We start from the raw sequence: 12,221 nt of genomic DNA, 5'->3' as shown, positions 1-12,221 counted from the left end.
AGGAAAGAGGGAAGAATCAGAGTATGAATGGACACAGCCACTGACCCTCAAGCCTTGCATTGAAGAATGCTGGAGTAGAAGGACTGAGGTTGAGATCGACACTAGAGAATGACAGTCTCTGGTATCCAGAGCAGATACTGTGACATCATAATTCCTCATTCCACCAATGCCTAAGAGCCAGTCACATCAGTGATGTCACAATGGCTTCATTATCCTTGGCTCACATAAGAATCAGAGTATGAATGGCCACAACCAATGACCTTCAAGCCTTGCATTGAAGAACGCTGGTATAGAAGGACTGAGGTTGAGATAGACACTAAAGAATGACGCGGAATTGTTTCGCGTGTACGGGAATGGTGATGAATTATGTCACCATGTCACTCTCTACCCTGAAACACTACTGAGAAAATACCACTCTTTGGCCTTAGGTAATTCTCGCTCTTTGGGATGGATCACCCCTTGGCATCTCCGCAGGATGTTGAGCATCTCCGGTGCTTGATGTTCCTTTACCTCCAGTGCTTCCCACGTCACACCGCGTGCCGTGTGCCCAGAACTCCTCGTGAAGTCCCTCCAGGTTTTGTCAGTGATGTTGGCCTCTTGTGCTAACTGCAGGAGTAGGCCTGTGTCCTGAAGAGAAAGCTGGTTATCCCGGTCACAGTCCAGGAGCTGAAAATCCCAGTAAAGCTAAGGAAGGAATGAATAAATTAAATGACATAAAACCACCACATGTAAGAGAGACAGAGAGAGAGTAAAGATGGGGATAGAAAGAAAAATAGGTTATTACGGTACTTGCCTTCTAAAGTAATGGAACAGCAAGCGGAAGATTTTTGAAACAGACTGAACAGGAACCTCAACTAGATTTAACAGCAATTTTGGAAATATAATAATAATAATAACTTTATTTTTGTATACTGCAGTACCAGAATAGTTCAAAGCGGTTTACATGACAAGAGACTGTACATCTACAGCGAAATTTACAAATAAGTCAATCAATCAATATAACTTAGCGAGTCGGGAGCAGGCAAGAAGGAGATAGCGAGGTTATAAACAAGTCAATCGGCGTGGCTTAGGAAGTCGGGTGCAGGTAGGTAGGAGGTGCAGGTATGGAGGAGGCAGCTAGGTGGGAGGTGCAGGAAGGTGGGAGGTACAAGGCATAGTTAAAAGTAGAGTTACAAGGAGGGCGGGAGTCAGAGATATTTGTCAAAGAGATAAGTTTTGATTGACTTCCTGAAAGTTTGGTAGGAGGGAGAATTAGAGATGAGAGTGGATAGACATTTGTTCCATTTGCATGCCTGGAACGCCAGGGATCTGTCAAGGAATCTCTTGTAGATGCAGCACTTTAGGGACGGGAAGGCAAACAAGTGGGCGTTATGTGTGTGGGTGGGGCCCGGACGGACAAAGTGATCTGATAGGTAGATTGGGGACGAGCCTGTTAGGGTTTTGAAGCAGAGGCAAGCAAATTTGAAGATAATCCTCGCCTCCATAGGCAGCCAGTGCAGTTTTTTGTAGAAGGGGCTTATATGGTCAGATTTTTTGAGATTATAGATGAGTATCTGATAAAGATTTGGCTAAACCAGCAACTCTTCTATTATCTGTGGCATTATTGCCAGATAATGAATGGATATTAAAAATGTTTTTAAAAAATAAACATAAGGAGTTCCTAGGTTTGAAAATTCAAGTTTTCCCAGATGTTAGTAAAGAAACTCATAATCGTAGACGACAATTTCTTTTATTGAAACCAGGAGTTACACAGTTGAGTGGTATTTTCTTCTTGCGCTTTCCGTGTAAATGTGTGGTAAGGTATCGTGATAACAAATATGTGTTTTTTGAACCAGCTCAACTTACAACTTTTTTGACGTCGAAACGCCTGGAAAAGGACGGAACAACAGACTAGTAAATAGAAATGAAGCTCCTTGATCGGTTCATAGACAAAATCACGTGAGACAACGGCGCGCCGACAACTGAGCGCAAGGTTGACGTCGCGCCGAAGAAAAGCACTATTTTAAAGGGTTCCAACGGGGGGTGTTGGTGGGGAACCCCCCTATTTTACTTAACAGACATCACGCTGGTGTTGTGGGGGGTTTGGGGGGTTGTAACCCCCCTCATTATACTTGAAACCAAACTTTTTGCCTGTTTTTTAGGGAAAAAGTTCAGTTTTAAGTCCCCTTGGGTTCCCGTCACCCCTTGATCCACTCACTAGATACCTTTATTTGGTAAAGGAGGACTTATCTTTTGAATTTCCTAAATGTTCACTCATAACTCTTGGATCTATTATGAGGACTCGAGATTGTTTGAATAGAGAATTTTTCTTTTAAAACAAAAATAATGCAAAGTCAGACACTCTTTCTGTACAAAATGTTTGATTTTGTTAAAATGTAAAATTGATAAATAAATAAAAGAAAAATAGGTGTAGAGTAAGATAAAGGGGGGAGGGGGCACAATACAGTCATCCTATGGCAGACCAAAGAGATTTTGTAAGGTGAGTGCCATAAGCCGGTGTCAGGTCAAAAGCGCGCCGGGACAAAGGCGCACGCAGACAATTGAGCGCAGCGCGGATGTGCACGCCGCAGAAAATTACAGTTTTTACGGCTCCGATGGGGGTGTGTGGGGGGAACCCCCCCACTTTACTTAATAGAGATCACGCCACGTTGTGGAGGCGTTGTGGGGGTGTGGGGGGTTGTAAACCCCCACATTTTACTGAAAACTTCACTTTTTCCCTGTTTTTAGGGAAAAAGTTAAGTTTACAGTAAAATGTGGAGGGTTACAACCCCCCACAACACCAGCGCGATCTCTATTAAGTAAACTGGGGGGGCTCCCCAACAAAACCCCCCCTTGGAGCCCCTAAAAACTGTAATTTTCTTCGGCGCGTGCCTCCGTCTTGCGCTCAGTTGTCGGCGCGCGCCTTTGTCTTTCGCGGGGTTGTCTATGAACCCCATAAGCCTGGTCTAAAAAGGTGGCATTGGACCTTTAAAAGTGTCTTTTGCAAGGAAAACCTAGACAGCCTTCACAACTAATTAAAATGTATGTGTTGGGGGAAGCAGTGGATGAGGTGGGGGGGGGGGGTGTTATTTTTATTTCCAGAGTAAAAGAGAGGGTTTTTTTGTTCTAACTCGATGTCCTATTTTTTTCCCCTAAGGGACCCTTTTTTGACACTGCCACCACCCAGACATCTTAAGCAGAAGTAAATACATTTATGTCCGATGACAAATATATGCCGGGTAGTTCAAATTAAAATTAAAAGCATTTAAAGAGACTTACAATATCGAAATGTCCTTTTTAGGACAAAATTATCAATATTTTCATTCCTTTTTTTTTAAATAAATTGAGATCTCTTGTACGAGAGATCACTTTCTTTTTTCTATCGTACCTTTTGTTCTTGCCCTAATTGTTTATTTTCTATTTAATATTGTAGTTTTCCCCTCCTATCCTGTTGTTCAAATCCTATTGTCGTGTCTACTGTCCATTAATTTTAGCTGTAAACCACCTAGAAACTATGTCTAGGCAATTTATGAAATTTTAAATAAACTTGTATATGGAGTGTGTTAATGAGCTGCCTTTGACGGCCTTTTCTCCTGCAAGCTCCAGATACCTTGTTTCAGACCTTAATAAACATCTTTTCTGTGCCAAATATTTGTTACATGTACTCTTCTGGTGATCGTCATTATATCACGCTATTCGATTTCCAGAGGCGAATTAAGTCTGCCCCTTTTGTTAGACTCTTTGGCAGGGCAAGATTAATTCATCGAGGGCCCCTAGGCACACAAGTACACTGGGCCCCCTGCCCCGCCCCACCCCGCCCAGGCGGAAACAGGAAGCTGTGTCAGAGGGAAGCTTTGGGCAAGTAGCACCGCTTGCAAAATTACAGTTCCCGTTGCCTTTCTTACCCGCATTGCTTGCTTGTCTTACTTTCCGTCAAGGGGGGGGAGGTTGCTGATCGGGGGGGCCCGTGCTGCCGATCAATGCTGGAGGGGCTCATCGCCGTTTGGAAATAAACAATGTTGATGCCTTCCTTCATCGGGCCCCCCCCTGACCATTTCGGGCCCTAGGCACATGCCTACTTGGTCTGTTGGTTAATCCTGCCCTGCTCTTTGGTTCTGTTTTCTGACTATGACAGTTCCAGTTGATATTTGAGGTTTCCCCACCACCACCACCACCACCACCACCTCAAATTCACCTTCCTGAAGCCCAAATGAATTTGAGAGACTAAGGCCCAACGAGATCTTTTCACGCCTTACCTGCTCTTTCATCCAGTGCCTCCTCTCAATCTCCACCAGCATATCCAGGAGCTCCCCAGACTCACTGCAGTTGGAACACTTTGCGCAGTACATCTGAGGTATAATAATAATAATAATTTTATTTCTTATATACCGCTATTCCATACAACAAGATACATACAATGAGTGTATGTTATGTAAGGGGAAAAGAAAAAGTACTTTCTGGGATACAAATTACAAATGGAAGAGAACCAAGTTGGTTTGAATCAAAGGAAGTATCTAGTCAGAGATTGGGATGCAGGGGAAAACAATTTGGGTGTAATACCATTACAAATGGGAAGAGCATGAGTTAATCTAAAATCAAGAGAATTGAGGATTGGGATGAGGATAGCTGAGGGGGATTGGACAAGAACTGGGATTAGAATTTGTTAGAGAGACGGGTCTTCAGTGATTTTCTGAAGTTGGCGTATGAAGGGGCCTCGAGTATGGGTTTTACGAGCCATGTGTTCAGTTTGGCTGCCTGGAATGATAACATTCTGTCTAGGAGAGGGGTCAGCGCAACCATCAGGCCAGGTTCTAAGTATTGAAGCTGTATTGTAGACCTCGGACAAAGGGGGTCTTTTACTAAGGCGTGCTAGTTGATTTAGCACCAATGTTAAACAAAATTATTACATTCAAGAAATAAATCTTTCAAATCCAAGTCCACATTATTAGGACTGTAACTACTCCCAATAGGTCTCATAAAAATAAAGAGGTAATTAAAATTATAACTTTAGACAAGCAGACAATGTTCATTTCTTGACTTTATCACTTCTTATCAACCTCCCCATTATATTCTATGCACATGTTAGCATGTAGTACCCGCGCCTTAGTAAAAGGACCCCAAAGTCACGTGACAAACAACAAAATTCAAAATAGCTCCAAAAGGTTCCAGAAAGGAAATGAGGCAGCAAAACAAGGAAAAGATTGTGGAACAGAAGGTCGGATGTGCCGGTTTGTAGTTTAAATAAGTTTCAAGTTTCAAGTTTATTGAGTTTTAATATACCGACCATCAGCAAGTATCTGGCCAGTTTACAATAAAATTTTAAAAAGATAAATAATTAAAAAATAATAATAGTGAACACCAAGGACATAAACAGGACAGACATGAGAGTGAGGGAAAAAGGGAGAAGGGAGGGGAAAGTTACATGTTAAAAGAAGAAGGGAGAGAGAGGGGAGAGGGTAGAACATGTGGGGCGGGATCGCTTTATAAAAGCGGTTTGCTGAATAAGTAGAGAAAAAAAAAATAGAAAAGAATGAGAAGAAAGAGAAAAAAAAAAAGAAGAAAAAGAGAAAAGAAAAAAGAAAAAGGGTCTCTAAATACAGGAGAAGGCGTCGCTAAATAAGAAAGTCTTCAGGCTTATCTTGAATTTATCAAGTTGATGTTCGAATCGGAGTTGCTGTGGCAGAGCATTCCACAGAGTTGGAGCTACTACTGCGAAGTTTATTTTCCTAGTGTAGAAGAAGTCTTTTATGGAAGGGATTAACAAAAGTTTCTGATCTGCTGACCTCAGTAGGCGTGTTGGGCATTGTGGGATAAGAAGCTTATCAAGATATAAAGGCTGGTGGGAAAGTCTTATTTTAAAGGTGAGCAGAATGGTTTTATAGGTGATACGGTGTGTAATAGGGAGCCAGTGTGCTTCCTTCAAAAGTGGAGTAACATGGTCAAATTTGCCAGTTTTATAGATGAGTTTTATTGCTGTATTTTGAATTATTTGTAAGCGTCGGAGTTCTTTTTGGGGGGAGTCCATTGAGAAGAGAGTTACAATAGTCGAGGTGAGAAATAACTAGAGAGTGAATTAAAATCTTAATTGCATCCAAATAAGCGTCCAAATAACTTGAAAACAGTCATCTCAAAACAAGTGACCCACAAGATAAAACCCAAATAATGTAGAAAATGTTTCTGTCCCTTTTACTGACTCTCAGTCAATCAATCGGATTTTCTTCTTACGCCTGTGCAGACGATATTCAACTCTTACACCCGCCAAACACGGAAGACCCCCAGTGACATAAATAATATAAACATCAAATTGAAGACAACCTGTTGGCTTGAAATATATCAAAATTTATTTATTTAAAAATTTATATACCGCATGCAACTATGCGGTTTCCATATGACATACATAGAATCTTGTTTCCCCTCCGATTGTCACGTATAACATAGACATATCAAGACAACATCGTTAATCGTCCCTGTTATAATAGGGACGGAGCACAAATTCGATCAGTTCTGAAGTACAAACAAGCTCTAAATCATTCTTCGATGTCAGAAAAATTCTGGAAGGTGATTATCAACTACACAATTACTGGGAGTAGTCCTAGATCAGAAACATTCATATCACGACCAGATCAGCTCAGTGGTTAAAAAAAACCTGTTTCTACAAGCTGCGACTAATCCAGGGGTCTCAAAGTCCCTCCTTGAGGGCCGCAATCCAGTCGGGTTTTCAGGATTTCCCCAATGAATATGCATGAGATCTATGTGCATGCACTGCTTTCAATGCATATTCATTGGGGAAATCCTGAAAACCCGACTGGATTGCGGCCCTTGAGGAGGGACTTTGAGATCCCTGGACTAATCAGATCCTTAACAAAAATGTTAGAACCAGATGCCCTAAACATTCTAATTCACTCTTTAGTTATCTCTAGGTTGGATTATTGGAACACACTGTATAAGGGCATAACATAGAAAGAATTGAGAAGATTGCAAATAATACAAAATACGGCAATAAAATTGATCACCGATTCAAAAAAAAAATATATGATCATGTGACCCCACTTCTGAAAAAAGCACATTGGTTACCGATCTCCTATAGAATCATATTCAAAATTGCAATACTAACCTTTAAAATCCGGCTATCAAATGCACCAATATTCCTCGACCGTCTTCTTATACCGTATACTCCATTTCGGACATTAGGATCAACAGAGCAGCATCTTTTGACTATCCCATCCCTAAAAGTTATTGGTACAAGGAGGACTACTATTTTTTCAGTCATAACTCCTCAGCTTTGGAATGCTTTACCAAGTTATTTGCGTGGAGAAACATCATTAGAAAAATTCAAAGGCTCTTTGTTGTTTTTTTTTGCTAGGACTCAAAACTCTGTTACAGTATGAAATGCAGTGCTATTACCACCTTCTTCTTGTGCAGGTTTTCAAGTACTCAAAATGCCCAGAAATTAAACAGCAGCTCAACGACTAAAGATCTTGGGATGTCTACTGGCTGAGTTCTTTATATTTCAACTAGAGAGTTGCGTGGAGACAGAAATCCCACCCATTCCCGCCTGTCCCCGCCAGGATCCTCTCCGTCCCCACCCGTCCCCGCCAGGATCCTCTCCGTCCTCACCCGTCCCCGCCAGGATCCTCTCCGTCCCCACCCGTCCCCACCAGGATCCTCTCCGTCTCCACCCGTCCCTGTCAGGATCCTCTCTGTCCCCACCTGTCCCCGCCAGGATCCTCTCCGTCCCCACCCGTCCCTGTCAGGATCCTCTCTGTCCCCACCCGTCCCCGCCAGGATCCTCTCCGTCCCCACCCATCCCTGTCAGGATCCTCTCTGTCCCCACCTGTCCCCGCCAGGATCCTCTCCGTCCCCACCCGTCCCCGCCAGGATCCTCTCCGTCCTCACCCGTCCCCACCAGGATCCTCTCCGTCCCCACCCGTCCGTACCAGGATCCTCTCCGTCCCCACCCGTCCCTGTCAGGATCCTCTCTGTCCCCACCTGTCCCCGCCAGGATCCTCTCCGTCCCCACCCGTCCCTGTCAGGATCCTCTCTGTCCCCACCCGTCCCCGCCAGGATCCTCTCCGTCCCCACCCATCCCTGTCAGGATCCTCTCTGTCCCCGCCAGGATCCTCTCTGTCCCCACCCGTCCCTGCCAGGATCCTCTCCGTCCCCACCCGTCCCTGCCAGGATCCTCTCCGTCCCCACCCGTCCCCGCCAGGATCCTCTCCGTCCTCACCCGTCCCCGCCAGGATCCTCTCCGTCCCCATCCGTCCCCACCAGGATCCTCTCTGTCCCCGTCAGGATCCTCTCTGTCCCCACCCGTCCCTGCCAGGATCCTCTCCGTCCCCACCCGTCCCCACCAGGATCCTCTCTGTCCCCACCCGTCCCCGCCAGGATCCTCTCCGTCCCCACCCGTCCCCGTCAGGATCCTCTCTGTCCCCACCTGTCCCCGCCAGGATCCTCTCTGTCCCCACCCGTCCCCGCCAGGATCCTCTCCGTCCCCACCCATCCCCGCAAGGAATTACCTCCATCCCCGCCCGTCCCCATAAAAAGCAGCAATTACTTCTGACAGGATCATCAATTCCACAGTTTCTTTTGCTGTTTTCCTTGTGGAATCTCTTTGGTGGAACCCTTTTTTTGTTTTCTGTTGAGGTAATTCACTTATAAATCCCCTCTTTTACTAAGGCTGACGTGTCTATTATATTATATGGATGAACCCTGCTTCAAAGCCTTCCATCCCCGTGGGAGTCCCGTTGGCTAGAAGGGGGTCCCCGTGGGAGTCCCGTGGGCCAGAGGGGGGTCCCCGTGGGAGTCCCGTGGGTTAGGGGGGATTCCCGCGGGACCCCCCGCTGGAACCGCGGGATTCCCGTGATCCCCGTTCCCGTGCAGACCTCTAATTTAAACAGGCAAATCTGGAACACATATCCTTATTTTAATCAACCTCTTCAATGGTTGGTCCACTTGATGAACCTGAAGGAGGAGCACCACTACCAGGGGATCCACAAGGCACCCCCCAGCACTCTGGTATAGCTTTGTGATGCTGAAAATTCATCCTTTTCAGCCGTCTGGTTCTATGCCTTTGAGATATAGACAACACGACCAGTCTATGTTTACAATTTTATATTTTAACATCCGATTTCTAATCAGTCCTCATTTGCAGGATTCGGGGCTCCTTTTACAAAGGTGCGCTAGTGTTTTTTAGTGCACGCACCGGATTTTCATTATTTCACAGATAAGTGCTGTTTATTAATATTTGCATTACTGTTGAATGTTGATTTTTTTTCTGAATGATAGACATGTTTAGAAGATAAAATACATTTAAATCATAATTTTAAAATAACTAGAACATTGAAAATCATAGTACATTTCTTGTCACAAGCCAGTGATTGAGATTCTGACTGGCTATACGTATACAGCAGTAGATTGCTTGAACGTAAGGTCTCTGAGGCTTGTTACACTATAAGTTCTGTACTATTTTGGTGTTTTTCACTGAGGTGATTTTGGTTTTGACTTATTTTCCTACACCTCTTTTGTATTTGTGTTTTTGGTTCTACCATTTTTATTGTACACATTATTTGGTTTCTATCCCGTGGATCACTCGTGACTGAATGCTGTACACCCTTTGCGGATTGTTCATAAGATTATAGGGCTCCTTTTGCGAAGGCGCGTTAGGGCCTTAACCCGTGGAATAGCACGCGCTAAAATGCCGCACGCGCTAGCCGCTACAGCCTCCTCTTGAGCAGGCGGTAGTTTTTCAGCTAGCACGCACTATAGCGTGCGCTAATCTGGCGCGTGCGTTAAAAACACTAGCGCACCTTCGTAAAAGGATCCCACGGCGTTTAAGTTATTTGGGGGCTTATTAAACTACGAACTGGTACGTCCGATCTTCAGTTCTACAATCTTTTTCTTGTTTTGCTACAAAGTCATGTGGCACATGGTCATGATCTAATGAAAGCAGCATCTACCTTTTTATTCTTCATGGAATATCCATAATATTACAAATATCGTACTAGTTAACACCATATCTTTCTTCTCCCATGTCTGTCTCGGCAGCAGTTTATGGACTTTTCCTCCAGGAACTTGTCCAAACCTTTCTTAAAACCAGCTAAGCTGTCCGCTCATACCACAACCTCTGGCAACGCGTTCCAGAACTTAACTATCTTCTGAGTGGAAAAAATATTTCCTCCTATTGGTTTTAAAAGTATTTCCCTGTAACGTCATCAAGTGTCCTCTAGTCTTTGTAATTTTTGACGGAGTAAAAAATTGATCCACTCCACTCAGGATTTTGTAGACTTCAATCATGTCCTCAGCGGTCTCTTTTACAAGCTGAAGAGCCCTGACCTCTCTAGCCTTTCCTCATACGAGAGGAGTTCCATCCCCTTTACCATCTTGGCCACTCTTCTTTGAACCTTTTCTAGCGCCGCTATATCTTCCTTGAGTGTTTGCTCAATACTGAGAGTTCTCAAGCACAATAGCACTCCCAGAGCTGGCTTCTATGGCTGTGTCCTTACCTTTGTTCCTGCTGGTTCCAGAGGTGGGACTCACTGTCTGTCCACTGCTCATGATGGCTTCAGATAAACTGCTAATTAAATTATTTATCAGCTGGGTAATGATATGGCTGTTCCCACTGGAAAAGCTGATCCTCTTCTGCCTCTTCAGTTTCATCGTCAGATTCAGACTCAGGAAACTTTATTGGGAGGACTGTTGGCGGACACTATTAATTTTTATGTACAATTTTATTGAGCTATGTTCATTGAAAATGATTTATAAATTTGAAAAAAAAAAAAAAAAAGATAAATAACAGAATAAGGTAAGGGGCATGGAAGCACGGTGGTGATGGGGGGTTCCTTTCCAGTGGCACACTTGCCCTGTTTAGTTAGTGGTGATGATGGTATGGCAGAGGAAAAATGTAGCCTAGTGGTCAGGCCAGTGGAACGGAAATCTGTGGCTAAAATCTTGATTCTCCCAGTGACACTGGGCAAGTCACTTTTCCCAGGTACCCTTTTCCCAGGTACAAACTTTAGATTGCAAGTCCTCATGGCATGAAAATATCTACTATTATGTAAAATGCTTGAGTACCTGATTGTAAAACCGCTTAGATAACCTTGATAGGCAGTATATAAAATCCTAATAAACTTGAAACTTTTTGTCTTTTCTATAAAGAGCTAAATCATTTTTTTGCTTCATAATACAGTATAGGCATTTTTTGATACATAAGCACTGACTGAAGCTAAATAACCTTTCAGTAATGTTTTAGTGAAACGTAATGTTTTCAGTGAAATGAAATGACAGTTTTTGACACACGAGCACTGCCTGAAGCTAAGAAATCTTTCAGTAATGTTTCAGTGAAATGAAATAGTGCAGACGAATCCGAAGAATGCAAATAGCTGTAAACTAGAAGATAAGTTGGAAATTAATACAAATAAGAAAAAGAAAAAAAGATTTATAGTTTAAAGAAAATATATTATGAAGCTAAAAAATGATTTAGCTCTTTATAGAAAAGAAATCATGGAGTGAATTTAACTAATTGAAGAACTTTTAGGATATTTATTACTTAATAAAATGGATAGAAATAATTTGCTAAAGTAAGGGGATACAGGTGTGCGGCCGATGATTGGAGCAAGGAGCAGAACAACTACGCTGATAAATCCAGTCAGTGAATATGACTGTGCGTAGGCTCCATTACTGAGGCCTCATCCTGTATATAAGTAGACCTATACTGCACTCTTGCATATAAGTGGGGATTGGTTTATTTAGTGTTATTTTGTTTAGTTATTCTCCACTAGGGAACTGTAGTTTAGAGGAAAAATGTCGCCTAGTGGTCAGGCCACTAGGAATCTGTTGAACACATACCAGATAGTGGAGAGGCTGACTTATATCAAAAGGTAGCTAACAGGACTTCAAGACATCTGGCAACTCTAGGTGAGAAATCCAATTTGCTAATTTTCCTGTTTGGCCACTAGAGTGCACCATTGGCTTACAAATAAAGGTAATTTGAAAGAGAAAAATACAATTGATTAAACTAAGCTGTGTTCATTGGGCACCTTCTAGTTCAATTAGGTGTAAGGCCCTTTTGGGATCCTTTCTATTGCCCAGCACCCCCATGTAATATTGTCCCATCGATTCACTCCTGCTTTCATACAGGGGTAATGGCTCCAAATGGGCTAGTTTTGTGCACATCATAACAGGAATTAACCTAAGGTTATCTAAGGTCTTTTTCGAGGACTGTCTGGGCTCCAGGATGAACTTTC

The 12,221-nt window shown here is 43.3% G+C and overlaps 1 protein-coding gene across 1 annotated transcript in view; it reads right to left on the bottom strand.

The window, feature by feature from the left end:
* The window catches only part of LOC117366880 (trichohyalin-like), a 69,382-nt gene extending 58,747 nt beyond the window's left edge, over positions 1-10,635 (bottom strand). The window contains exons 1-3 of the mRNA XM_033958850.1: positions 10,516-10,635; positions 4,236-4,328; positions 511-684 (exon numbers count right to left, since the gene is read on the bottom strand). Coding sequence (XP_033814741.1) covers positions 511-684; positions 4,236-4,328; positions 10,516-10,635 — 387 coding nt within the window. The remainder of the gene's footprint in view (positions 1-510; positions 685-4,235; positions 4,329-10,515) is intronic.
* Between the last annotated feature and the right edge of the window lie 1,586 nt (positions 10,636-12,221).

Source organism: Geotrypetes seraphini, chromosome 9 (genome assembly GCF_902459505.1).
Source record: "Geotrypetes seraphini chromosome 9, aGeoSer1.1, whole genome shotgun sequence".
NCBI lineage: Eukaryota > Metazoa > Chordata > Amphibia > Gymnophiona > Dermophiidae > Geotrypetes > Geotrypetes seraphini.
This window is presented reverse-complemented; position numbering and strand designations above follow the sequence as displayed.